The sequence below is a fragment of the Coturnix japonica genome, chromosome 9 (assembly GCF_001577835.2).
Source record: "Coturnix japonica isolate 7356 chromosome 9, Coturnix japonica 2.1, whole genome shotgun sequence".
Lineage (NCBI taxonomy): Eukaryota > Metazoa > Chordata > Aves > Galliformes > Phasianidae > Coturnix > Coturnix japonica.
Genome location: NC_029524.1, coordinates 20,835,877 through 20,863,752, shown reverse-complemented (window position 1 = coordinate 20,863,752; position 27,876 = coordinate 20,835,877). Strand labels below are relative to the sequence as shown.

The following is a 27,876-nucleotide window of genomic DNA, read 5'->3' as shown; positions in this document are numbered from 1 at the left end:
GATAAATGCAGATCTCCACTCCTGAGGCTGAGTGCTGAAGAAACTTAGTAAGTGGTGCTTGAAAGGTCGTGAAGAAAATTTGGATGGAATGTGGGGTGAATGCAGGTTCTTAGGCATGAAAGGAAAGTTCAGCAGGGCTCACAGGGTCTGTACTCCCCACAAGACTTCAGGTAGTCTGAACATACTTGTCAAAGCAAATACTGCTGATTTGAGACATGACCACAATACTTCCAGGATCAGAACCAAAGAGAACTCAAGCATCGGATTGAAGCCTAAGCCCTAAATCAGTTTCTTTAATCAAGCTTTAAAGTTTTTTCTCTAGACTGAAATAGAGGTTACAAACAGAGCGGCTAACAGAAGCATCACAAGGCTTTGGTAAGGGCTGGCTCAGTGGGTTGTTGGACAGCCTTGAAACGAATCGCATGGCTCTGAGAGCACCATGGGGGGAGTCTGCAAAATAACACACTAAGGTGCAGTTCTTCTGTGGCTCAAGGCCATGGTCAGCACTTCAGTTTTATTGTGATGAACTGGACAAACTCCCAGCAAAGCATACACTGATTCTGCAAACACGGGGTTTTTAAATTGTGTATTTGTGCAAATAATACAAGAACTGTAAGCCACATCTGCTTTGTGCAGCACTGAGCTATGTACAGTCTGCAGGAAACCAGGCAACATGGCAGGGGAATTCACGTGTTAAGGACTGGGTTTTTCTGATCCATGTGAGCAAGCACATTCAGGTGTGGTGTACAGTCTGAATGTTGCTAATGCTTAAATAAATATTTCCATTAATATGGAGAGAGCAAGCAGCTGCTCATGGGAAAACAGATCCCACCCCCATTTCCCAGGAGCAAAATCCTGTGACAATAGTCCTGTCACAGGTCACTTTTGGTCCTGTTTAAGTTAATGGCCTTGTCGTCCCCCAGGAGCACAGGGCTGACTTCACGGTACACCTCAGGTTGGCTGGTCTCCTTTCCACTCCCACTTCTTCTCTGTAGCACAGCAGCACTGACATCTCAGTGCCTCAGGGGATGCTACCAGATCTGGGTGTTTTAATTCCCATTTCTGCTCCAGCAGTGCTGGCTAAATTATAAAAATTTATAAATTATAAAATTATCATAATATTAAAACTTAAGCAACATAAAGTATTATATTCACATTTCTTTCTCCATGCAATTGCAGCAGAAGGGCCACTCTGTGCTGGCCAGGCTGCCCTGCCTTGCCCCCATGGTGCTAACAGGCTGCAGCTGGGTGCTGACAAACCAACAGGCCGCAGCTGGGCACAGCCACACTTGCTATTTTAGCACCAGCTGGACTGGCTTTGGTCTGTTCTGGTCTTGGATGTGGCTGTTGAGAGTCTGTGTGATGGCAACTGAGCAACATCCTGGGAGCCTACAGTGGGAGAAGAAGTGTAAGTATCATATGATTTTGTTTTTGGCTTTGTTTTCTTGCATAAATAATGTTATTTTTTTTAATGATAAAACCAAAAAGCAAAAACTTATAAGCACTCATGGTATGTACTTAAGGATTAAGGCAAAACTGCCAAATGGGGCTTAACAGTCTTCAGAGTATTTCGTTCTGACCTCAAACTGATCAGAACTAAACATGTTGAGTCAGTACAGGTAACAGAGCAAGCAGTGCAAACGGTTCCTAGAGGTGTGCAGGCCTGTGCTGCAGGGAGGGCTGAGAGCTTGGAGAGCTGGAGATGTGGCTGAAGCTTGCTGTCCTGTTTGCACAGCCCTGCCTTGTGCTGGGCCTGGAGAGGAAGGGCTCTGGAGATCAGTGCATCTTCCAGGGAGGGAGGGCTCTCCAGCTCCCAGGAGGTGTCATTTGAAATCTTCAGGGCTTCTGGGAAAGGTTGTTGTTCCTCTTGGAATAAGGCACTATTTGTTGTTTTTTGGATTATCTTTTTTGTTTTCTTTATTATGTAAAAAAGGGTGGCACTGTTTGGAGTTAAGCTTGTTTTTTTTTGTTTGTTTTTTATAATGTAAGAGATTTGTAAATGAATTCCAGTAGTGAGGAACAACTCCTAAACCTTCAAAAATACTTCAGCTGGTTCAGGTGGGACTTAATGAATTACGTGATGACCTCCCCATAGCATGGTGTGGGGAGTGCTGCCTGGAGCTCACACCTGTGTGCCTGAGCTTCTAAGTGACTTTGGCCCAGGCAGGTTGCAGCAGAGCAGCACTTTGTGCCTGTGATCTGCTTGGGACAAACAGTGGCTTTCTTCTTTCTTGCTGTGTACCCCTCTGCCTGTTGAGTGCATCGTGTGTGAAGTCCAGAGGTGATTAATCTTTCCTGGTAGGGATGGGCTGTTACTGACATCTGCACTGGGGCACCCACTGGCTGCAGCTTTTGAACTCCCACCATCTCAGCTGACACGGAGCCTAATCAATCAGCCACGCTGCTGGAGGGCGTATCAAAAGCTGCCTCTTGGTGCCTCAGGTGCAGGCAAATGGAATTGTGTGACCGTGCAGAGAAAGGTCGAACTCTTGTCTTCTGAGAAGCTGTAGTACCACTGTGCATGGTTATTAGAGATGGACATTAGAAAAATAAGAGAGACCATCTATCACTTTTCTTTTAAACAGGAAAGGCTTGTTTAGAACTCCCCACGCCTTAAGAAAATCTGGTATCCTCGTTACTGGAACATATCCTCAAACTCTGTAATTAAATGTGACCTATGATGAGATCCTCAGTCTCCTGTTGGACCACCTTGTGGGCAGAGATGTTAACCTGCAAATATACTCGAGCAGAAGATGAACTGAATTGCAGATATTCCTGCAAAAGTAAATACTGCTGCTAAAATAAGCCAGGTGTGAACTGCATGCTAATCTCAAATACCAGCCAGGAGTGGTTTATAACTATTTTAATTTTAAAAGCAATATTGAAACCAGTTTCTGAAGGGCCTGTATGTATGTGTTACACTGCTGTGAAGATACCTGATTGATTTACATGCATGTGATTAGATGGGATTTCATTCCTTTCCAAGGAAATCCTTTGATTTTATTAAAGGCATTGGGGTGACAAAAATATTTAACTTTTAACCTACTGAAGCACTTGTGATATTTTGTCTGCCTGCTCTGGCATGGAGGATTACAGCATGAACACTTGTCCAGGCTGAGTATAAAATCAGGTGCATTTGTGTTCTCCTGTCTATGCAACTGAGGAGAGAAAAACAGTGATACCAAGAGTATGTGTGAGCTGCTGTGCCACCAAACCCACAAGTAGGTGCCTTTAAGTAAAGGATTTAACTCCCCTTGTTCTGGTGTTTGCCATTTGTGTTTTACAATTAGGCTTGTATTTCCTCGCTGTGCTTTACCAGCACTTTGCTGTGTTTACCAGTGGTTTGGTTTATCTACAGAGAGTAAAGAAGTATTTTACAGTTTGCAGGGAGTGTGACTGAGCTCTGAGCTTGGAGAAGTTCACCAGTTTTCCCCTAAGCATCCCAACTCACATGCAGCTTTGTCTTGGTTTTGTTTGTTGCTGAACATGAGCTGTGCGGTTCAGAACGTGTTTGCAGCCTGAGGAACCCTGTGAGCTTAGAGGACCATCTGTGCCCCTCTGCAGTCCCTGCAGGCTCCTGGAGTACGGTGACTTTCTGTTGCCAAAGCTCTGTTCTCCCCATCACACAAATCTGCCGTGTCTTTTGGCTCACTGAGGCCAAGGACACACCAAATGTGTCTGAGAAATGCTGGGCTTTGCAGCTCCATGGGAGCACAGCATGCTGGGCATGACACAGATTCAATCCCACCCTTTTGGAGGTGATCCTTCTCACTCCTGTTCTTTGCCTGAATAGATTCCTACCCTGAAGTCTTGCCAAGGCAGCCTGTGTCTGCTGCCTCCTGCAGACCTGGAGGTGTGCTTTGAAAGTGCCCAACTTGCTCTGCCATGTGTGGTGGTTTGGAATCATCACCTGTAAATGTGCTCACTGAGCTGAGAGAAGTTCACCAGCAGGAGGCATTCAGCGCCTACCGGGCAGTCCATGCTCCTTCCTGGGGACAGCAGAGGAATTTATTGGCTTATTTTAAAGTAGTGTTTTTTGTTATAATGTTTTGGGTAAGGCTGTGCATCATCGTGGTGTAAGTGGCAAAAGTACCACTGATGTATTACATGTATACAAGATTGAATAGGTCACCATTAACAGTGTTCCATATTGGTGGGAACTGGAGTGGCAGAGTTGCTCAGTAGCTGATACAACGTGGCAGTTGCTTGGTGTGGTTAGCTGTTGTTTTAAGTAAAAGCTAAGTGAGACCAAAGAGCAGTGTGTTATTACTTACAAACTGGTAAGTCTACATAACCCAATGCTGTAGAGTGGTGGCTAATGGGAGATGCTCTGGCAGCTGATTAATGCGACTTTTAAACGTACGTGTGAACCAAAATCCTGGAGTACTGATCCAAGCCATGGATTACTTTGTTACATGGTAGGAACCGGTGATCTCCTTGTGAAGGTGGCTAGCTGTCCTCACTCTGTCTTTTAAATGGTCTGAAACAAAGCACTAAGCAGTGGGTACCACTCTGCTGAAAGAAATGAGACCTGTTTGTTTAGAAGCTGCACGCAGATGAGCATTTCTGAACTCTGTTATTTCATGGTTAAAAGTAAATTAAAACTTCACAAGTGGGATGATTTGAGGTCATGTATGCTGTGTTTTCAGTCCTCAGCTGTAACCTCTCTTCTGCAGAGCTGGTAGGTTCTGCTCTCTATTTGCCAGCATTTCTAATTAGCCAGAGAACTTCATTATTTTCAGATGTTAGAAGGAAGAATCAGATGACTCAGACTTCCTGAGCACACAAACCTCCCAGGACTGCTTTCAAATAAGCACAGGCTGAGACCCTTCACTTGGTCAAGGCCCCGTGTTATTTTGTGCTCCCTTCAAGCAATTTGTTTTGGGACTTGGAAGCAAAGATAAGCAGTAGCAGGGCGTAAGGTGTCTGGTAAATGGAGTCCTTACTCAGATCTCTGTAAAACAAGGCCCACACCAGGCAGCTGGGGGTTCTGTATTGAAACATGGGAAGGAGGGAAGAGGCTTGTTCTATGGGAAGAAACCCGAGATAACACCACTGGAACATTCTTGTTTACAGTGCAGAAAGTAAGAATGCCTTTAATTCAAACCCATTATTTTACTCGCTGAATTTGTGTGGTTTATTGAATCAAATAGACCCACACATGAAAATATACTTTTTAACTTGCATTATAAACCTTTTCTGCTATAGCTGTGCCAGAAAATGGCTGGTGAGCATAGACTCCGGGGCCAAGTATGTTAAATGAAATGCTGGTGTTGGTCTTATGGAGAGCTCACCTCACTGAGCTGACTGAAATATGCACACATTTGGAGTGAGATCTTGAAACTTTCAGCCTGAAGCAATTGACTTGTATTGGATGGCACCTGAATTTCATTTGGGAAGGGCAAGCGGTGGCAGTGAAATTGATATGGATTAAAGAAGTGGAAAATGAAATTGCCATTTTCTCCTTTATCTCAGTCCAGAGCCCACATAATAATGTTTGTTACTCAGTTTTAATTTTCATGCCAGATTCATGAGGCTGTAGCTAAAAAGTGATCTCTGCTTGTCCTGTGTGCTGCTTCCATTCTGTGATTCCATCTCCACAGTGCTGACCTGGGCAGGAGGCTGTGTAAGCTCCTGAGCTCCTTACAATACCAGTCTTCTATGACCCGCTGTGAATTTTGCTTTTAATATTAAAGACCAACATATAATAATCAAAGTTATGTTGTTTATTAGATTTTAGAGGTTTGTGTTCTGTTTTAAAATGGATCATCCCAGGGAGAAAAAACAAGGCTCCTTCCAAACACTGCTGTGCAAACATCCAAGTAGGAAACCTGTCAAGGCTTTGGTCTGTGCTTGGGTTGTTGCACTGCATAACATTGTGCAGCTTTTTGTCTTACAAGAGTTGCTTGTCTCGTGCCTAATCCAGTACAGAGCAATGTACAAACTGTTACATAAACTAGATGCAACTCTGTAATTAAAAATGACTTTTTAAGCTGTATTGGTGCAGATGTCTGAGATGTGCTTAACTGTAAAATGAGGCCAGTGCAGCACTGGGCTATAGTATGAGACTTTGAGGACAGCTGCTGATGGAGCCAATTCAGTACAAGTAGCAGACAAATGCATTTACTATGTATCGCACCATTGCCTGAGAGGAAAGGTGGGACTTTGAAGTTGTTTATGTGACTAAAGGCATTTCACTTTGAGCTTTACTTCTGCTCTGAGCTGTGGATTTATAGGGAGGCACATAGATGTGGGCTTCTGGGGAAATCCATCACAAATTGCTTTTACCCAATTAACATTTGTTCAAGTTCCTGAATTGAAAGTCTGATCTGATACATCCAAAGAAGTTTATGGGCTTTAATTTGTAAAACATACATTTACCTGTGGAAAACCATTGTTTTGGTGTTGTTTTAAATGGTGCTTTCTCTGGAACGTACTTAATAGGGTAGAACCCAACTCCAGTGTGTCCTTCTGGCTGGAGGCACTTCCTATGCATGCTGGCTCCAGTGCTAATGCCTGTGGGTGTTTGTAAGGGAAGCAGAGGAGGACACACTGCTGGTAGTAGACAGGCTGTCCTGCATGTCTTGCTGATCCTTTGCTTAATGCCAAAATGAATGAGCTGGGGAGCCCTTCAGGGGTGCGAGCTGGAACACAAGATTTCTGTATTTGTGTGTATTGAGGGCAGGAGCAGGCTGGTGGAAGATGGAGTTTTCTTACTGTTTCCTAAGTGACTGCGATTACGTTTCATTTGTTTTGGAAACACACTGGATATTTCCAACTTAGCTGTAGGTTTCTGTTGGTTTGTGTCAGAACCATAAGTCAGCTCATCTGACCTTTCCATTGCTGAATGCAAAATGATCTCTGAGGATGAATGTTGCAAACTATTCCAAAGCATTTTTCTTCTGTTAAAAATTTCTTATAGAATATCACTGCTGTGCTAAAACCCAAGGCACGTGAATGTACAGATCAAGCACAAGGTGGCTCTTTTGCCCGTTGTCCCTCCTGTCCCTCACTGCACAACACCTCCTGCTGCCCCTGCTCTGTTGGGAGTGGGGAAGGAGCAGTTCCAGTCCTGAGCTGGGTGCATGCAGAGCAGTGGGTGCACAGCCGTGGGCAGTGCTGTGCTGCAGCCTGGCTGGGGCAGGCAGAAATCTACAGGGAGGAGTTGGGCTTTGCAGCTCAGCACCCCCTGTGCTCAGCCCAGCATGGTTTGCTGTTATTTATTAGTTCTCTATTGGAGATGTGGGACAGAGAGCATTTGGAAGCAGCTTGGCAGCCACTAAAGTGCTATTTGTTCCTTGGCTGGCATTCAGAAATCAAATGGTGATGCATGAAGAGTCTACAGCTCTGTCTTATTGAGTCTTTAAGTAAATATAGCTCAAAAGCAAAAGAAAAACATTATCGTGCTAAAAAGAAATAATGACTGTAGAAAGCTGGTTTTACTTCACATTGCCTGTGAATCTGAACAGAGTAAATGTTATTTGCTGAAAAAATTAACATGTAGTAGCTAAATATTATTTACTAAGCTGAAACTCCAGATATGTAGCATGTCTTCCCTCTCAATAGAGCCTGTAATCCAGCAGCTGGCTGGACAGATACTCGGTCTTTCAGATTTTGTTTCTGTCATGCACACAAAAGTGTTGCAGCTCTGTGCCTGGTTTGCTGGTGGGATGAGGGAGGGCAGGGATGGGCACAGCCCCTGGGAGCCAACAGACCATGGGCAGGGCTGGGAGGCTGAGGGGAGAGTAGGGGGCCTCCATCCTACCCACATATTTCGGCAGGGTGTGGAAGCTTTTCTGTCATGGGGAGGAGTTGCTGAATTTTGGATTTAAAAAGCTCTGAAGGTGGTGGAGGGTAAAGGAAGAAACAGACATATTTGTGCCTTCAGGAATGGGAGTTGGAAGAAGAACAATTAATGAAGTGCAATAGCAGCTTGTTCAGCTGCTGATTCCCCTTTCCCAGAAATGCTGAAGTGGATGTTCCCAAACTCAGCTCCCCACGGCTGTGCTCAGGGCTACTCTGCCCAAGGCTGGGTGCATTCCAAGGCCTTCCTGCAGGCTGGGATATTAGTTAACGTTTGCTTGTAGCAATGGGTCTGCTTTGGCAGAAATCCTTCTGCAGGAAGCCTCCCTGCTGGAGGCTCTGTTCCTCACTACATGGGTTGGTGGGAAGCTTGGTCAGCTGTGGGCTGCTGAGCTGTGGGCTGTGATGTGAACCGCAAGCACCCTGCAGGGCCATATTCTAGTACCGTTGGGCCAGTGTGGGACAAGAGTTGTTACAGAAGAACAAGCTTCCCCTTCAGACCTGGTAAAATACATTGCCACCATAGGATTAACCTTTTACTTAAGGCAATAGCTCTTCTTGGGTGACTGGAACGAGTAACTGTGAATAGTTGGGCCAATAATGATTTAAATGTATCCTACTAAAAAGTAGAACTTCATTGGGCAGTGAGTGCTGGCTGGCAGTTTTCTATTAGAGCTACTAACTCTCCATTACAAGCCAGTAAATACCTTCATTTTCCACAACAGTAAGCTGTGATTTTTACTTTTTTTTTTTTTATATATATGAAAAGAATTGTTGACTCAAGTGGAAAGGAATGTGCCCTTAATTCTCTCCTCAGTTCCTGCCCCACATACTCGACAGCCCTGCTTGGAAATCTGAGCACCATTCCTCTTATTTCTACAACAACATTTGCCTCTAATTTTCATGCTTTCCAACATTTTTCATGATACAAAGGGAGAATGTCTTTTTTCCCCCTCCCCCGATGCTGTCCTAGTGCTGATGATACTTGGATAATGTAATTGAACAAATTATTTCCAAAGCAAGCTTAGCTTTCTGTAACATGATATATACAGCATGGTGTGGTGCAGAGATTATCAACTGGAAGCTTGTTGCAGTAAACTGGTCTTCATCAAAAGGCCCACATGATGCTCCTTTGTCATGCTGAACTATTCCCCTGTCAACCCAATGTTAATTTATGAAATGAAGCGTTTATCCCTGGCTGAAGTTTAAACGCTTCCCAGTGTATGTATGTATAAAGTCTTGTTTCTGTTCAAAGCACTTGGAAAAAACCCTGCTTTACTTCTAGTAAATATTATATTTAGTCACTGAGGAATTTCATCTTAATGTGCGAATGCTTTATACAGGTTTTTTTTTTGGTTTTTTTTTTTTAACTGAGCAGAGGTGCTGGTTACTCATTAGAAACAACAAGTATGTGGACTTGAAGATGATTTGTTCTTTTTTTCTGCTCTTTGCCTGCTGTGTGACCCAGGACAGTGTACTTATGGCACCCTTGGGGTAGTTCTTTCTTTTTCTTTACTGTGGAAAGCATCAGTTACTCATTTAATGCTGAAAGCATTAGGTAGAATAACTGGATGCCCCCCTGCCAGAACCATCAGTTGTCTCACATTTGAACTGAAGTGATCTTTCACTGCCACAAAAGCCCAGGCTGGCTGGGACGGGAGGCATCTCCATGTCCCTCTGGACCAGCAGTGCCACACCAGGTGCCTACGTGTGTTAAGATTCCACCTCCCCCAGGCAGAGCATCCCCCTCTCTCAGCCTCTCCTCACTGCAGTGAGGGCTCACCTCCTTCCTTTTCTCAAAAATACTTTTTCTTACTCTTTTTTGCCAAAAGAAAAAGTCAGTGACTTTGGGCAGCTTTTAAAAAGGACCCGATGTGCTTCTGGATCCTGCAAAATAAAACTTGCTGGAAAACAAACCACTTCCTGACACTGAGATTAGGCAAGACCAGAGTCACGGTCTGGAAGTGCTTAGATGTGAATTCACATGTTTTGGCTTTTAGCATGCTTTATCTGCTGTGGATTTAGCAGATAACCTCTGGCTCTGTTCTGTTTTTGTTTGTAATTTGAAGTCCAAAGTGACTTCATGGAAACAGTATCAGACAGCTGTGTGAGCAAAATTGTGCATGCTGGACTGAAGCAGAGACTTCTGTGCCATGTTCATCCAGTGTAAGCATTAAGAATAGTCCAAAAAAAAGAATATTACTCTAACTTGGTACCTGTGCTAGCTCCGGAGTGGCGTCAAACCTCCAACTTCACCCAGAGCAGCAGCACGGAGGGCTGTGGTTTGGGTGCCAGCATGGAAGGCACAGCTGCTGTGTGCACTGGGCCACCTGGTGGCAGCGTGGTGGGGCTGCCGGGCACCTTACCCTTGTGAGGGTTCATCCTACAGAAACAAATCACCCCAGGAGCACAGGTGAGCATCCCCTTGGAGCAGCAGTTCTGAGGCAGCAGCCATTCCCTTCTAAACCTCCTTCTGCTCTCATGTGGCCGTGCTCGTTCGTGGCAGCCTGATGTTTTGGCATCCAGACAGATGCCAGGGAAGTATTGCAGTTTTGATGCTGCTTTTTAAGGAGGAAAATGCCTCTTGGGGAATGCAAGTTGAGCAGCAGCAGCAGCAGCTGTCCCCAGGGCTGAGTCTGTGGTACTGAGTTATGTGTAACTGTTAATTGTGATAGAGCTGGGGTGGTGGTGGCAGTTCAATGTTAAATGTATGGAAATACTGGACAGGGTGGTGAGTGGCTGTGGAGCAGCTGGAGGAAAGTGTTTGTGCAGAGATCACTGCAGGATGGAGCTCTTTGTCTCCACAGTTGTATGGATACAAAATGACATGCAGCCATGAACTATTTCTGGAGCTCATGGCTGAGTTTTGTTACCACGATAGTCTCGAAGCTCACAGGATTACCTCGCCTGGTGGTTTCAAATCACAGTGACTTCTCAGTGGTTCCATTCCATCACAAGGTGCCCTGCTGGAAACCTACCTGGCCTTCCTTGCAGTGTGATCTTGCAAGGCAGACAAGATTCCTGCCTGGTCTTAGGTGTGAGGACTCTACTGCCTAGCATGGCAATGTTTGTTACCAAAGTATTCAGTCTGTGGATTATTTGGATTTTGTGACAAATGTTTCTAAAATCAGAGCAGTCTTTTCCTGATCTCTTTGCTGAACAATTAATTGCTCAGTGTAACATGAAACATTTTAACTTGCAGATTGAAAGCTGTGCAGAACTGCACCAATCAGTACTTTGGCTCTGCTCTGTGCCGAGCTCTGCAATGCTCAGTTTGCCTTGGAGGCAGGCAGGGGAATACCATTGTCCCTATGTGGGCTGCTCTGACCTAAGAGATGAGATCTGCTTGTTCTCACCCATCTCTGCTACAAGAAGAACAAGGAACATCTGGCAGAGAGGCCAGGCAGATCAGATCATTTAAATGCAGATGCACTGGAAAGTAGTGTAAAAATATGGAGCTTAGTTTTCTGTGTTATTGAAACATACTGCATTTCCTCTCAGCCCCTGCTCTGTGATCCGTTCTTTATGGATGGGCTTTGCTAATGTTGGCTTTTCCCTTCTCCCTCATAGTTCTTGTTGAAGTTTGTGTTGCTTTCAGAATGACTGTTGGTGTCTTGTGTAAAACAGCTCTCTGGATGAACGCAGGGAAGGTGCACTAAGCATGCACCCAATGTGAATGATGCTCATAACAGTGGGTGAATGGCCCTGGTTGGTGCTGACAGAAGCAGTGCTTTGTGTCGGACTGAGTGCTGGGAGGGCAGAACAACTAAATAGCATTCTCCCCTCTTTCACAGCTCCTACAGCTTGGACCAGTCTCTTTTCCTTGTTGCTGTAGTGGATTTGGCCACGTAGATAAATTTCCATCCTTGCTGCTTCTTCCTTTGTGCCATCAGTCAGCACAACCCCTGACAGAGCTCTGTGAGGGACGTGGAACATTCTCATGTAATCCAAGAACTCTCACATTTCTGCACTGGAGTCGCTATGGCAGCACACACCTTAGAAGCTACTGCACGCATTTCCTATTTCTGGAAAGTTTGGCTATTAATATCGTACTGATTTCATAACGCTTTATACCGTGAAATGTGCCGCATCTGTCTTAAATAAGTACTAGCTCTATTTCTCATCATGCTTTTTGACATGAATATCTAAGCTCAGGGAAACCCTTGCCTATTGAAATGGTGTTTCTGTTGTTGAATGCGCATCCTTCAATCTTGCAGAGCCCTGGTGTGCGTTAACCTCTGGAATGGGGCTGAGAGCTCCTGGCATGTGGGCTCAGCTTTATCAGGTAGGATGGTTTGGGCCTTCATAGGAAAGTGTCTCTTCTGGAAATAAGCAGCAGTGGGGCTGTGTGGTTTGGCCCCTTTCCCTTCTCTTTGGGAGCAGCACTTCTGCTTGCTTTGGTGAGTTTTTGTTCAGGTCGGATTTTTGCTTTCTTTTTTTTTTTTTTTTTTTTTTTTTTTATGGTGGTGGTGGTGGGGGGGGAGAAGTAAAGAAATAACCCTTTTAAGCTGCAAATGTCACAGAGCTCAGTCAGACTTCAAAGAAGTTAATTTAGAATGTGTTTTATGAACTATCTCTTGTTTTCTCCTCTTTTATCCACCATTGTACGTTCTTTCATGTCTCAGTCTCACTGCTACATTTAGCATCCAAAATGCAGAAAAATGTTTGCTTTGGCTGTAGACTTGGCTGGCATTTTCTCTTCTTAAGTTAATAAGAAAACAGACACTGGGATCTTGCCAGGCCCGTGGCTTTCTGTTCCTAGCACAGACCCCTTGGAGGAGCTGCATATATTGCACGAAAGACAAAAGGTTCCAAAGGGCTGGAAGGGGCAGCCAGGCGCCTGCAGCAGCTGCTGCCCTCGGCAGTGCTGGGTGCAGCTGTCAGCTCCAGGCAGCAGCCCGGCTGCCCTGATGCTCATCTCAGTCTGCCCAGCTGACCCAGGGAGTTCTGCATGGCTGCAGCTGACACCCTGTGCAATGCTTCCTGTTCTCATTAGTCCATGGAGGTGTCAGATAGGATAGTTGGGCGGTAGTGCTGTTCTTCATGCTCTTCCTTGTATCCTCTCTTGATCACAGATGCTTCAGAGCCACAGAACCCACTGGTTGGGCTCATCCCAACTGCTCCTCAGATGCAGCAGTTCAGTTCACTTTCCAGCAAAGCATCTTCTGGGTCCATCAGTCTGACAGGTCTCCAAAGCTTTACCTCCTGGCCCTGCTCTGTGCAGGGAGCAACCATGCCCACGGGGCACAGCTGCTCACCCACTGCTTCTAGGTGCCCCTGTGAGCAGAGCAGTGCGTGGGGAGGTGTAGGTGCTGCACTAGAGGGCTGCTTTCCTCTCTCTGCTGGCTGCCTGCCATGTCCATGCTTCATGTACTATGTGGTTTATTCTATAAGAAATGGGGCCGTGGATCTCAATGGAAATGTGGAATGTTTACGGAGCTGAAATTACAAAGGTTTTGGTGTCTGTGTGCTCTGGCTGTGAACATACACTATTTGAGCAAAGCTGTCCCTGTAGCAAACAGAGCTGGTGATTTTATTTTTTAAGGGAACAGAGGTTTGACTCTAATGGAAGAAAAGACATGATCTGTAATCCAAGGCACTACGCCAGCAGCGTCCTACTTTGTCAAGGAAAACATTCCTGCAGTACATCCAGTAGAACAGAATGGAACTATTCACATCAGAGCTTTGAAACTGGGACAAGCTTGAGTACCAAAGACAATGTTCCTTCTGGCTGTGCCCTCCTTGCTGCCTTGCTCTTGCAGACTGAGCGAGGCTGATGGTAAAAGTCTGCTCTGTGCTGCTGCCAAGGATACTCAAAGTCATCTGCTCTGTGCAGAGCTTGAGCTGTTGGTAAGAACTGGGGACTGATGAGTGACTTATACTGGAAAACAGCTTCTCTCCATTCCTTATTAGCTTATTATGTGAGTTTTAGCAAGTTTTCTGGATTGAAAAGTTTTTGTTGTCAGTTTCTACAGACAAGGTACCTGGATATTGTGCCTTTGGAGAGAAGGTACAGCCCAGGGAAACTTCTCTCTTAATACAAAGGAACTGAGGTGGTTGAGCAGGGGAGCTGGGAGCACTTTATGTGGAATGTAACCCTGGAGTTCTTCTTGGCTTCAAACAGCACTTATGGAATTGAGCAGTCTCTGCTCTGCATGGGGTGGAAAGGCCCCTCTGTGCGTTTAAGTGCTGACTTTTTGAATGACTTCAAAACTTTGAAAATAAATCTGAAGTGACAGAGGATGTGATGTGGAGGTGAAATGTGAAGTCCCTCATCTGTGACTACAAAATCATGGATAACTCAGCACTAATGTGTCCAAGTGAGTGCCAGCCATGCACTGAGCTGGGGCAGCAGCAGCACAGCGGGTCCTCCAGCCGGGGCTCCCTCAAGTCCTTCCCTGTGTGCTGCCTCCTTCTCCTCCACAGGCTGATGTTGCTGCTACAACTTCCGATGGAGATTTTCCTCTGGAGTTTGTGCTAAAAGGAGGGGTTGTTTTCCACTGTCACAACCAAACTGCATTTGAATTGCCAGTGGGAGCCTGGCCTGGTGAGGACTCAGCAGGAGGCTGTGTTTTTTTTTTTCCAGGCATAGCTTTTCTACTAATTATTTCAAGATCAAGACAAGCCAAGGAGGTCAAATGACATTTCTCACATGTTGGTTCATTCCCTGAGATAGTCTCTTTCTTGGCCTCAAAGACTGACTGGGAATCTAGTCCTCCTTGTGATTTCTTCTGAAAGCCTGACCAAAAGAAGTGCTGCTCTTGCTGAAGCATGTCATCTGTGGGACCTCAGCAGTGGGCAGGTGGATGAGCAGCAGCCGAAGGCACAGGGCTGGGTAAGTGTTCTGGGCACATCCCAACCTGGTATGGTGCTGCTGACGGGCAGGGCTTCCTGCTTGGTGTTGAAGCAGGGAAGGAAATAAACGCAGAAAATGTCTAATCTGTAGGAAACCAGCACAGGAAAAAATGATAGAGATAGTAAATTTCCCCAAAGATTGTTGGCTCTGAGCAGTGCTGTGAGCAGATGTTGACAGAGGCAGTTCAGGGCTCTCTGTGGAGAGGGGCTGTGCCATGCACGGGGCAGGGTGAGGTGCTGAGGACCTGTCTGCTGAGCAGCAGAAGAAAGTGATGATACCCTACTCTTCTGTTTTCCCCTTGGGATCTGGCTGGTTGAGGTGATGCTGCAGTTTCAGAGCAGCCATCACAGAGGAGGAAGAGGACGAGCTTTGTCCCTGCAAGCCAGCTCAGCCCTATACAGGGTTTTTACCACCTCTCAGGTGAAACATGAGGAGTCAGGGCCGTGACATGTTGTAGGCAGCTGGAACTAATGGCTGGGCTGTTTCTGGAAGTAGCTGCCAGCAAAGTACTCTGCAATGCTCTCTGCTCTTCTGTTGGCTTTGTGATTGTGTCCAGAATAAATCCGCTTGGGAAGCTGAAGCCAGAATTGATGTTTCTAACCAGAAAGAATGCAGTCTATGGAAAAACAGTAAAAGTTTCTGGTTAAGGCAAGATTACAGCAGGGATGACAGTAAAAGATTCTGCTTGTGGTAGGGTTATAGAAGGGATGGAGTTTCACAGGAACTCAAAGTTTCCACTTCTGTAGGCTGTGATAATTTTATATGTACCTCTGATTTGAGGAGAGTCCCTTTCTGAGGCTGACTTCTCTTGTTTTGTAGAAGCAAACTGGAACTCATTCTGCAATCTGAAGAAGACTGTTTTCTTGTAAAATAGGGTTTTACTGGAGTTAGCAAAGCTGCAGATGAACCTTGTAAATTTAGATGTATCAGAATATCTGAACAACAGCATTTAGTTGCTGGTGGTGTCTGTGAGTTCTCTTGCAGCTGGTTCATGTTTACACAGGAAACAATGCAGGGTGCACTCTGTGTGAAGTTCTTATAGCGGACTGAGCAGAAAGCAGCCTGGAGCAGTGGGATGCGAACTGCCTGGCGGTGTTTGGGCCGAGCAGGGAGGCAAATCTCCTCTGCTCTTCATTTTCCCATGGCAGAGTGCAGACTCCTGGAACCTTCTTAGCATTTACAGAAGTGGTTAGAGAATTATTTGCTTAGCTTGCACTGTTATTAGTCAGGAGTGCTTTTATAAAAGTCTTAGTGAATTATGGTTATAGAGAATTTCCACTTCCTAACGTTCAGAGAGAAGTACTGGGGCTGGCTTTGCTGCTGCTGAGAAACAGGAGCCACAGAGGTGATGGGGCTCACAGACTCAGTGCCATTACTGCAATTGCAAACACATTGAGGTCACTGGTCCAGGGCTGGAGGACCTGGAGGCTGTGGCAGGAGACCTCCCAGAAGTTCTGCTGCAGCACTGGAACCAACTGGATGCTGTAGGTGCTTAGAGAAGTAAACTTCTGTTTAACAAACTTTCAGTCAACAAACGCAGATATTATAAATTCATGTCCCTAATAATTACCAGAAATGTTTGATAGGTTTCCCATTGAAAACAGGTATGCTCCCATGGCCTCGTGGTGCTTCTTGCACTGTTACCATGCCCTGCTCCTTGCACTGCTTGGATGATTGCAATGATGGAGCTGCTGTTTGCCCTCCCAGGTGCTGTGCTGGTGGGATGCTGGGGCTGTTCCTGTGGGCTCAGCTCCCTGCCAGCATATGTGGCACAAAGTGCTGCAGGCTTTGCCCGCTTCCTTCCCAGATGTTAACAGGAATCTTGTTTTTGTCTTTTGGTTGTCTGTAAGTAAATGCTGTAGGGATGCGGTTAGAGAATTGCTACACTGATCGTTAGGTACATTAATGCATCCACAGAGATTGGAGGAAGCGCTCATAACCTTTTTTGTTTGGTGGTCAGGGTCTTCATGCCCTTGGAGAACATGTTAGAGTAGATTTGGTTTCAGCAATATGTTGTTAAAGTAATGTCAAGTTCAAACAGCTCTGATAGTCTGTGTGGTATCATTGATCTGCAGCCAGGAGAATGGAAGCACTCTGAGTAGTGAATGGCCTGGTAGCCAACTCAGGTCAGATAGTCAGGCATTAGGGAACTAAAGATCAGGAGGAGATTAAAAACCTGAAGCCAGCAGGCAGGATAAGCTGCTTAGCTCAGCATCAAACATGGAGCGTAATTGTTCCCTGTGAAGTCAGCATTGTCATGAAGGCTCTGCACTCATTTGGTGTGAGTAATACAGTGAATTTCAGACTGAAAAATCCTGTCTGGCAAAGCAGTATCTTCTGGAAGATATCCTAAAAGCAGCTCATTCATTGTCATTCTCAAGTTCATGGACTTGAGGTAATCATTCCAAAAGCAGCTGGGTACAATCAGGGCAGGGCAGAGCTCTGATGGAGCCTACAAAGGCTGAGGTCAGGTTTGAGGCACAACATGTGCTGTCTGCAAACACTCCTGAGGGGATAAAATGGGAAACCAAAATGAGGTCTTACCATCAGGAAAGTGAAGTCTAGGCTGTCTGCCTCCGCCATGCTGCAGCATTCTTGTGCAGGATGTGCAAGTGGGACCAAAGGACTTGGAATGTCCTACAGCTGCTGTGGGACACATGAGCTGCTGACAGGAGGTGTTCACTCCTTGTTTGTGCTTAATAAACAAAACGCTGCCGACTATGGAAGTGCTGGATTGTTACCTTAGAGAAGTTGCTCTGCATTTTGAAGTATCTGCATTTCTGCAGATGTTTCCTGCGACGCAGAGAGACAAGTCCAGGTGCTGAAGCCTTTATTCTTTTGGCCCCGTGGCTGTGTGCTGTTCTTATTTTCACAAGTTCCAGGAAGGTAATAGTACCTTAGTTTAATCTGTGTTGACAGTCTTAGTTCTATCGCAGCAAGGCTGGTCTCTTTGGGAAGTACCTGTGTTTGGGTGCCCTATTTCTCTTCCCCCCCTGCTCCAAGTGTGGTTCAGTTCCCTTGAGAAATCTTAGTTGTCAGATTTGAGCACAGCTGTGTGGAGGGATGTCCTGGCACCAAGTAGTGAGGCTGTATTTATATAGCAGGGAGAATATTGAAACCACAATGGCAGTGATTTGCTCAGGTAGTGCTGTGGGAGATTTAGGATGACTGACTGCAGCGGTGTATACACTTGGATACGCTCAGATGACGCCAACCCAGCCTCCTTTCCTTCTGAGCACTGTTACCCAAAGCAGAGCTTTCAGGAATTTGCAGCAGTAGAAAAAATGATTTGTTTTCTCTGCTCATGTATGGATTCCTTCAGAATGGATCATAAAGAGCAGCGCTGACTTCAGACAGCACTGTGTTACCAGGAATGTTAGTGCAGAATTTGTCTTCTATCCATCTCCCTGGTCTGAAGGAGATGCGCTGCAGAGCCCTTGCAGTGCTGATGTGCTGTTCTGCAGGTGGAGGATATTCTCAGCTCTGAATGAACTGTAACGTAATTGTGGAGCTGTGAGTAAGAGCTGCCACTGCTGCTTGTGCAGCCACACCTGTTGCACTTTCAATTAGCAAAGGGAAAAGTGTAGATTTACATCTATGTTTTTGGAACATATTTTAGCAGTTAGTTTGTCTGAGGCTCTACATCTCCTGCAGTCTGACAGCCTGCCTTGTAAGGGCTGACCAGCTCCTAGCAGGTGAGCATGTAGAAAATCCACTGGAGAAGCAAGTGGAACTGTTTCTGCTCACAATATCCATGAGGGCCACTGATTGACAGGGCTGTGTAGGTACAAGTAAAGTGCACCCAGTTTCATGCCATTGCTTTTTTTCTTGTCAATGCATTTAGTGCATATTTGTTCCAAGGAGAACTAGACCCAGCACAAACGAGCTGCAGAACAGCACCAGGTGTTCAGACAGCAGCTGACTAATGGTGTGCCTCTGTGCTGAGCCCACCCCCCATATGCCTTTGGTGCCATGGCGTGATGAGGAGATTCTGATGTGCTGCACAGAACATCAAATTCCCCCTTAAATTGTGGCTGTAGGAACTCAGCACTGTTTGGTTAAAAACATCTCCAAGTGTTCATTTGGAAGACTAACAGAAAAAGCAGGGAAATTCTGGTTTTCATTATGCCTCTGCCTCATCTGCCATTGGAATTACCATTTGGAATGGTTCTGATTTAAGTTGTTTGATCCCCCTCGTGTTCCTCAGCAACTCGACAGGAACACGTACTGACCTGCTCTGAGCCATGTCTCTCCCATTCATCATCCCCACTGTGCCCATGCCCCCAGCACTCGTGCATTATTTGTGTCAGAAATTGGCCTTCAAAATGTTCATGTGCCCATGTGTGTGTATCCTCACATTCATAAGAAGTAAAAAGTGATGTCTGAGCCTGGTGTTTCATTTTGAAAGCATTAGAACAAAGTACTGATCTGCTTGAAATGTCCTGCTTTCAAATTCCAATGATAATGAGCGCTCTAGATGCTTTGGACAATGATCCCAATATCTCAGTGGTGTTAGGATCCCCCTGTGCTGCTGGAGGTGCTGCTTTGTTGTGCATTCAGGAGTGCTGCATGTGTTAATGTGGGCTTCACTTTCCACGAATTTGGTTTTGTGTTGGTTTTTTTTTAGTTTGGAGTGTGAATGTGTGTTCAATACAAACATTTGTTTCCACTTAGGCAACTTACAATTCAGTAATAAACAACAGATGGGAGAACAATATCCAAAAGAACAATGTCCAAATCGCCTTGTATTAAGCATCATGTGAGTGCCATCTCCTTTTATCCAAATAGGCCCAAATCCCTGTCCATAAGCAGCACTAAAAGGTAGAGATAATGAAGACAAAAGTGCTGCTGCCCTTTTCAAGGTGGGAGGGGGGGAGGTGGTGTTGGGGCACACACAGGCTGTTTGGGCAGGAAAAAGGCATTAGGAATGAGGGAGCCACTTTGTTCTTGCTTCTCTTTATTGATCTCTTTTTGCTATTTTTAATTTCTCTGCAGGGTTTGCTGGTCCTGAAGCACTGATCTGCAGCTCGTGCTGCTGCCCTGCTCGTGGCTTTGCCTTAACACATGCTGAGCTCTGGCATGCAGGGGATTTGTTCTCACCTTTGGGCAATGAAATCCTATTTGACTTCTGCTGCTAATAAGTCTTAATCCCCCGCAGCAGAGGATGTCAGCCTTGGCTGCTTTATTTACTGAGAAAAGATTAGAAGGCAATTTGTGCTGTAAGAAGTACCGTGGTGCTGAGAAGCTCTTGTGCTCGGTAGGAGGAGCAGCCACATGCTCCCAGGTGCCCCAAGGCTTGGTGTGCGGCGTGGCTTTTTGAGGACTAAACACTCGGCAGCCAGGTGGGATGGCTGGACAGGTCATGGACTTATCCTGCTGGAGCTGTTGCTGCTAACAACTGCACATCTGCCTGCGGCGTGGCGTTGTTTGGGTTGCTCTCACATTTGCATACTGGAGCAGGTCCATAAGAAGCTGCTCCCACCTGTGCGTTGGATGAGGACTCAGTTACTGCAGAGCTGTTAATGCCTTTCAAAGGCTGCCTTCGCATTCTTGGCGCTCTCCTTGCGCTCATCGCTGAGTGGAGCTCAGTCAGATTAGGGACGGACTGCAGAGGAAAGCTTTGCATTTTTACAACCATTCTGTGACTCGTCCTGCCGGGGCAACAGGGGCAAATCTGTGCGAGGCCTCAGATCCGCTCACTGTCTGTATGTCGGGAGGAAGCTCCCACCGCCCGCAGCTCCGCCGGGCTCTCGCGGGTGATTCTCGGAGCGCTCGGGCTGCAGTGGGAAGGAGCCGCTTTGCGGTGCCACGCTGCCTCCCGGCGGCCTTTAAGTTCCTTGCACCGCCGCCTCGGGGCGAAGCAGCGCTTCGGTGCTCGCTGTGACCGCAGCGCTCCGTGCCGCTTCCCCCGAGCTCCCGGGGCGAACGGGGCAATAGAAGGATGTTGCCGTTATAGATTAAGAGTTTCTCCAAACTTACTGTTTTGTTTTTCTTTCTTCCCCCCACTGATACAGACGGCGCCGGCAGCACTGTGTGCATGGCAGGATTACGCTGCAGATTTGATCGTTTGGTTGGCAGTGTACCCTGGACTATGGTACTGTTGGTGCTCAAATCGCATCCAGGTTGTGCTCAGATATTTCCCACTGAGGTTATGCTGCCTTGTGAGCACTGTTCTGCTTTGGAAAGTTCTGTGTATTCCTGAAACGAGCCACTTCCAAGGGCTGCTTTGGAACAGAACTCCCTTCACCTGGGTGACTTTCCCATGTGCTTTGGCAGCAGGATGCTGCACCCAGTGTTTGCAGGTGTGTGTTACTCCTGCACTGTGTCCCTTCATAGAAGGCCCTGTGCTGCCTCAGCTGGTCTGTCCCACTGTGACAGCTGTGCTGTCATGGGTGTGATGTAGGTGATTCGGTGCTGACACTGATGCTTCAGTATTGCCTTAGATAAACAGTGAATTCAGTACTGTTCCCTTCAGGAACAGGTAGGGCTGGTTGCTGCTACACTTTGCTGGAGAGCTGCTTGTAGGAGATGAGGAGATTAGTGCATCTAAAGGCTCAGTGCTGTAAGTGCTGCTCTAAGCCAGAGGTGAACTCAGGGTAAGGACAGCGGGTGGTGGCTCTGTGCCCAAAGCGAACATCCTGCTTGAGCTGTGGGGAGTTGTGTGGGAGGTGTGAGGTGTGCTCCTGAAATGTGACAGAGCACTAAGAGCAGTCCTGAGGTGCTTCCAAGTCTGACCACATCTTTCTCCATGTTATTTACCAATTTTGAGGCAGTAACAGCAGGTCATGCCAGGAAACCTGTTCTGAGGGCTCACATTGCAGGGGCTTTCTCCCCCTGCTTCTTGCCCCACAGAATGGGTCTGCTTCCTCTGTTGCCCAAACTATGACCTGTTTTATTTCTTGATTCATTCCATGCAGAACTGGCTGTCTCTGGAGATGGACAGAAATCTCTCCACACTGAGAAGAGCAGCAAATAAATCTAGGCTTTCAAATATTAACCAGAAGCCTAACTGTGTGTTGGCACACCTGCTATTGCACAATGGATTTGGTGCGTTAGTACACGATAATGGGCACGCTTCTGTCTGTGCAGGGAGTGGTGGTTAAGAAATGACAGTGCATATCTGCAGCTTTTGTCTGATGTTTGCTTCTGCTGCAAGTTGGGATCTGTTTGAACACATACAGCGAGGAATCTGATAGCTCCTGAATGTTCAGAGCTGCTCTGCTTTTTTGTTTGTCGCTTTGCAGCAGCCTCTGGTTCCCAGTCCTCATTCTGTTCCTTGTATTTCAGCTGCCTTTCTTCCCTTCGAGCCTCCTGCTGGTTCTCATTGCAAATGCCAAGAAGTGGGTGACTGCAGTGTACGATGGGTAACTGGGAGCTGAAGTGCTGACTCTGCTCACTCCAAGTGCCCAAACGCCTCAGAGCAGGGACATGACAGGGTAACCTCTGTGCAGAGTGATCGGAGGAGAGCTCACCCACTGGGCGGGATCCAAGTACAACATGGGATTAACTTTGCCCTATCTGTGCTGCTGAGAGTCAGTGAGAGCGCTGATGTGATCAGTCCTGGGCAAAGCACTGGTGGCAAAGATGGGAGCAAAACTGCTCTGCCTCTGCATCGCCTTCACCCTCGTGGCATACTACATCTACACCCCCATCCCAGAGAACATCGAGCAGCCCTGGAAGCTAATGCTGATATCAGCAGTGTTCAGGACACTTGGGAACGTGGTGAGTTTGGTGCTGTGATGGTGTGGGCCCGGGTGCATGTGGTGTTATGGGGAGCGGATGTTAGTGGTGGTCTGTGGTGATAGATGGGTGGCAATATTTATCTGTGATGTTAACAGATGATATATGGCAATACACTTAGTGGAGGGCAGTAATATCTGGAATTGAGCGCACTTATCGCAACCGTAACTATAAAGAAACAGGTAGAAAAGTTTAATTGTATTGTCATGGAAAAACACAGAAATAATGTGAAGTGTGGTGCATAGTGTGAACTCAGGTGCAGGCAGGTTTGTTTTGCTCTTTGGTCCTTTGCAGCTGAAGCTCTGCTCCTTGAACTTTCCCTGGCTCACAGAGCTCCTGTACTTTGCAGCATTACAGAGCACACCGGCCAGAGGAAAACTGTGCTGCTGAAGTGCTGTTGGTTCTGTGGTTTTGTGGAAGTCTGCTGGCATTGCAGGCCTAGAACAAACCGTGCTGGCTGTAGGGGTGACACTGGCATGGCACGAAGAACTCAAACCATATTTTTATGCTCAACTACCTGTAGTCTTGCCTACCAAAAAGTGCTGCCTGGCTGAGCAGCACAGAGCTGTAAGCTGCAGTATGGGGAGGAAACGGCATTGCAGCCTGTTCACGTTTATACAGCAAGAAGGACTGTGCTGTCAGCCGATGTGGTTCCATTCTAGTTTTAACATGCTAAGTTCTCAGCTTCTGCCTCCTTTCAGTCATGTAATGCAGCTATTTCAGCTGAATAACTCTTGAGCACATGCAGCACACAGGTGTAGGTGCAGCAGTTTGCACCTGAAACACACGTACTGCTTGGTGCTGCTCTGAGGCTGGATGTGCTCAGCACCCAGCAGGGCTGCAGCAGGAGGAGCTTGGTTTGAAAACAAGGTCAGAGATGAAGGCCCGAGGAGGAGGGGAGCTGCACGATGAGGGCATCTTTCTGCTTGGCTGCATCTGCTATAGAAATAAATATGAGGGAGTCTTTGAGGAGTTGTGGGATGGGTTTTTAGTTTTCCTTGGCCAGTGTTTGTGAGCAACCTGTGTGCTACTGGCACGGGTGCTGGGCTGGGCCTGGCAGTGTGGTGCTGAGCCAAAGCTGGGCTGGAGAGCCCTGTCCTGCTCTGTTGCTGCCTCTTCCATCACGTAAGTTTCTGCACTTACCCCATTTCCTGCTGGCACTGCAGGAATTCTTAATTGCTCCCCAAAGTGTGTGCTGGATTAAACAGGTGTTGGTACAAAAAACACCTGAAAGCTATTGTCTCTTGTGTATGATTCTGTACTCTTTCAATATCACTTTCAAATATGAAGCTATTGGTTGCTCATACATGGACAATCTGCTCTTCCTCATCTGTTTTTCTGTCAGAAGCAGAAGAAATGGGGGAAAATCCATGCTTAATGCATTTAATGTGTCAGTTCTGCTGGTAATGAAATGTGCTGGTGATGGGAACCCCTCTGAGCCAGCCGTGTCCTGCCCCGTGAGCTCATCAGCAGCTTTGGAGGCTTGTGCAGCATTGGGTGGCCTTGTAGAAGTGTGAGCTCAGGTACCCACTATGGCTGCATGTAAAACATCACTTCTGCTGCTTCTGGGCTCTAGGCTGAGGTTGCTGAGCAGCTGGGGCTGGCGAACTACATGGATGTCATGAAGCTGTTCTCGACTGCTGAGTACACGGCACCAACCTCAGATGAGAACGTGACTGTGACAGATAAGGAGATCAGTGGTGTTGCCGTCCGCCTCTTCCTGCCCCAAAAACCAAGAGATGGCCTGCGGAGGGCAGTGCTCTACTTCCACGGTGGAGGATGGTGCTTTGGGGACGCAGGTGAGCTCTCCTGTCAGTGCCAGAGTTTGTATTGGAGGTCTCAGTGACCCACTGGGAGTAACAGCAGAGGGGATCAGGGGACTGCCTTTCAGCAGCACATCGTGAGGAGCAGTACCAAAGGCTGCTCCAATGGCCAGCCCTGTGTCATGGTGTGTTATCTGCAGGCACAGTCTTTCAGAAAGGAGCAGAACTGAGGGGTGGTTCAGTGAGGGGGGGAAAATTCCACACAGGAGCAGAAAGAAACAGAAGCCAAATGGGGATGCAGTGAGCGAAGGTTTGTGGAAGCTCCCCATTCCTCTTGGTCCAGGGAGGGCATGGGATGGTTATTAATACCTGGAACCAATTTGATGGAGTTTTGCAATGTCAGAAGTCATTTATTACTCCATCCTTTGTTCTCATGAATGTGTTTCTAGGAAGGTAGAAGTGTTTCTTTCATTTCTGTTACTATTGTGCTGTCAGTGTTCATCTCATGTTCGGTATTCTTCCTTGTTAATTTCAACAGGGCTTCCAGAAATGTTTTAATTGCTGCTGTGCTTTTGCTATTATTATTTTGTAGGTACTACTCATATTTTGCTCTCAAGCCCAGTCACACTCTCCTCTACAGCCAGTCCTTTGCTTTGCATTGCTTAGTTTCAGCCTTACATAAAAGGACATAAAGGATCATCATTGGCCACCACCCAGACCGGCATCAAAGTCCTGTAGATGTGGCTGAAGTTCTCAGTAACCGATCCATAGCTCAGCTCAGTGGTTGGCTGCTCGTTTCTGGGAGGGTGAGCCAAGCTATTTTTCCCAGGCGAACTCTTTCATTTCAGTGTGAATACATGTGTGATGCTGAGAGCTTGAGCTGACTCTGCTGTGCTGCTTGTCTCCATTTCTCTCTGCCACGACAGCTGAGCCTTCTGGATGTTGCACTGCACAGTGCTTGGAAAGTACTGTCATTTTATCCTATTTAATTCTATTTGATAGTGTCCAAGTGGCAGCTGGATCTATTGTGCCTGTAGATAATCCCATGGACACAGAAACTGATGGTGCTGCTGCAGTCACCTGAGAGCTTCTGCCATGAGGAACCTGCAGCTGTCCATGTACTTGTTCTCAAATGTGTTTAAATGGATTTTCAGTGACTCCTTTCATTTCAGGCATGACAGCCTACGACCTTCTGTCAAGAAGGACTGCAAGCCAATTAAATGCTGTTGTGGTATCAGTCAAGTAAGAGATTTTCCTTCTAGATTAACGAGTGTTTGAAATACATGAATGGAATTTGTTTTAATTTTACTTGGGTCTTATGCTTCTCTTCTAGTTGAAGTATTTGTAAACAAAAGCTGTCAAGGTGCAGCGGTGGGTGCTGAGTGGTGCTTATTTCAGGCTGTGCTTTGTGGAGCTGGGTGGGTAACACCACGTCTGAGCATCCCAGCTGGATGGTTTTTATTGGATACAGTATTTCAAGGTGTAAACTGTGGGATAAGAGCATCTTAGATATTCTAGGTAGAGAAAACACAACTCCGCATATCCACGTGTGTATTTTCATGGAGAAGAGTGAGGGTGGGATGAAAGGCGCCCCCCAGCTCTGCAGAATTGAGTAATGCCCTTCTGCTCCTCTCCAACAGTTACAGGCTGGCACCCAAACACCACTTTCCAGTTCAGTTTGAAGATGTGTATTCAGTATCGAAGTTCTTCCTGCAGAGCAGGGTGCTCTCCCAGTACAGCGTGGACCCAACGCGGGTCTGCGTTGCAGGAGACAGTGCTGGCGGCAACCTGGCAGCAGCTGTGGCACAGAAGGTGCGTGGATTGCTTCCCAACATGGTGCTGTTTTCTGTGATTTCATGCAGGTTTAGAAAAGGCTGCAAAGGTAACAATGTGCCTCTGTCTGTGTGGTTGATGCGAGCGGCTGTCGTGCAGCAGGTCCTAATCAACACTTTTCCATTGACTTTGTATTTATTTTCTTTATCTGCAGCTGCTGGAGGACTCCGAAGTCACAACCAAGCTGAAGGCCCAAGCTTTGATTTATCCCGCTCTTCAAACTCTTGATATGAATTTACCATCCTACCACCAAAATGCAGACATGCCGATTCTGTCCAAGTCACTCATGATCAGGTTCTGGAGTGAATATTTTACATCTGATCCATCTCTCAGGGAAGCGATGACCTCCAACCGCCATGTCCCGGCCCAATGGGGCCACTTGTTCCAGTTTGTGAACTGGAGCACCTTGCTGCCTGACAGGATGAAGAAGGACCACGTTTACACTGACCCTGTGTACGGGAGCCCTGCGCTGGCAAAGAAGTACCCAGGGTTCCTGGACCTGCGGGCGGCCCCACTGCTGGCGGCAGAGGCACAGCTGCGGGCGCTGCCCCCCACCTACATCCTCACCTGTGAGCACGATGTGCTGCGGGATGATGGAGTCATGTATGCCACGCGCCTCAGGGCGGCGGGCGTTCCTGTCTCACATGAGCACGCCGAGGATGGCTTCCATGGGGCTCTGACATTTACTGCCAGCCCGACTGACATGCCCGTGGGGCTCAGGCTGATGAACAATTACTTGCAGTGGCTGGAGGAGCATCTGTAACTGGAGATGGGCGCTGCAGCACACCTGGCTCATCGCTGGGTGAAGCTGAGCTTGGTGCAGGAGGATGGGGTCTGTGTGCTTTGGGTGTGATTGCCATATTTCGTGTTGCCCTGAGGTGTCTGAATCACAGTATTTCTTGTCATCTCCATCAGGAGAACCAATTTGATTCAAAGCGTGCTTTTCTGGTGCTGCGTTCTGAGCTTAGGACCCAGGTACCGCCTGGGGACCCATCTCCTGGCCAAGCCCCATCAGGCTGTGCCTGGTCCCCACTGAGCAGCTGCCTGGGCTTGGTGGGCAGCGCTCCCACTGCAGCCCACCTTGCAGAGCGTAAGCCAGCGTGTGCCATTGCTGTTTCACACGGATGCTGCCCACTGTCTGCTTGCTCCCTACCCCTTGTGCCAGGTGCACTGCAGGCAGCAGAGGAGCAGTGGGCAGACACAGCGTGAGTGGCAGCAGCAGAATCTGCCCACTGCCAGCCCTGCAGCACAGCTCAAGGTAAGCACCATAAGGCCAAAGGGGATGGCTGTGAGATGGCGCAAATACTAAAAATGTGCACCCATCTTACTCAGTAACTACTTACATTAGGCTCTGTAATAGAAGGAAGTAGTGTAACTGAGCAGCACTTGGTGCCCATCAGACAAGGTGAGGCTGCAAAGGTGCTGCTCTTGTTAACCCTATAGCTGTTACGCAGTTTTTAAGAATAAAACTAACTAGGCAAACTTACAGGTTTGAAGGAGTTCAGCACTGTTTTGAATGAATATCCTATGTAGATGTGCTCTCTATGTTAAATGTGAGTCCCTGAACTTGAGTGGTGAGCACACACGTTGGTTGGCTGTTGGTCTGAAGCTCATTGCAAAACACCACCAACGAACTTGCAGCATCCTGTTTCTTTTGCACAAAAGCTACTGCACGAATGCTGGTTTTTCCATGCGTGTATGCAAGCATTTAGATGGAATTATGTCATGATTGCTGTGGTTTTGTCTTATGTTGAATACAAAAAGCTTTTCTGATCCTAATGCAATGTTATTTTTTACTAATAAATGGAATAAGTGGGTGACAGAAGATACCAGTGAACTTCATTATGCACAGTAACTGCAGATCTCCCATCCCAGCCCTGC

At 46.9% G+C, this 27,876-nt stretch overlaps 1 protein-coding gene across 2 annotated transcripts; it reads left to right on the top strand.

The window, feature by feature from the left end:
* The first annotated feature begins 1,388 nt into the window (after window positions 1-1,388).
* Window positions 1,389-27,820, top strand: AADAC (arylacetamide deacetylase). Of its 2 annotated transcripts, none has more exons than XM_015872204.2 (5): window positions 1,389-1,408; window positions 23,976-24,198; window positions 25,335-25,404; window positions 25,803-25,974; window positions 26,150-27,820. In XM_015872204.2, the coding sequence occupies exons 2-5, from the start codon at window positions 24,012-24,014 to the stop codon at window positions 26,756-26,758; spliced, it is 1,038 nt and encodes a 345-aa protein (XP_015727690.1). In that variant the 5' UTR covers window positions 1,389-1,408; window positions 23,976-24,011; the 3' UTR covers window positions 26,759-27,820. The 2 variants fall into 2 exon arrangements, with proteins under 2 accessions (XP_015727690.1, XP_015727689.1); XM_015872203.2 differs by lacking the exon at window positions 1,389-1,408 and adding an exon at window positions 22,026-22,381.
* The last annotated feature ends 56 nt before the right edge of the window (window positions 27,821-27,876 follow it).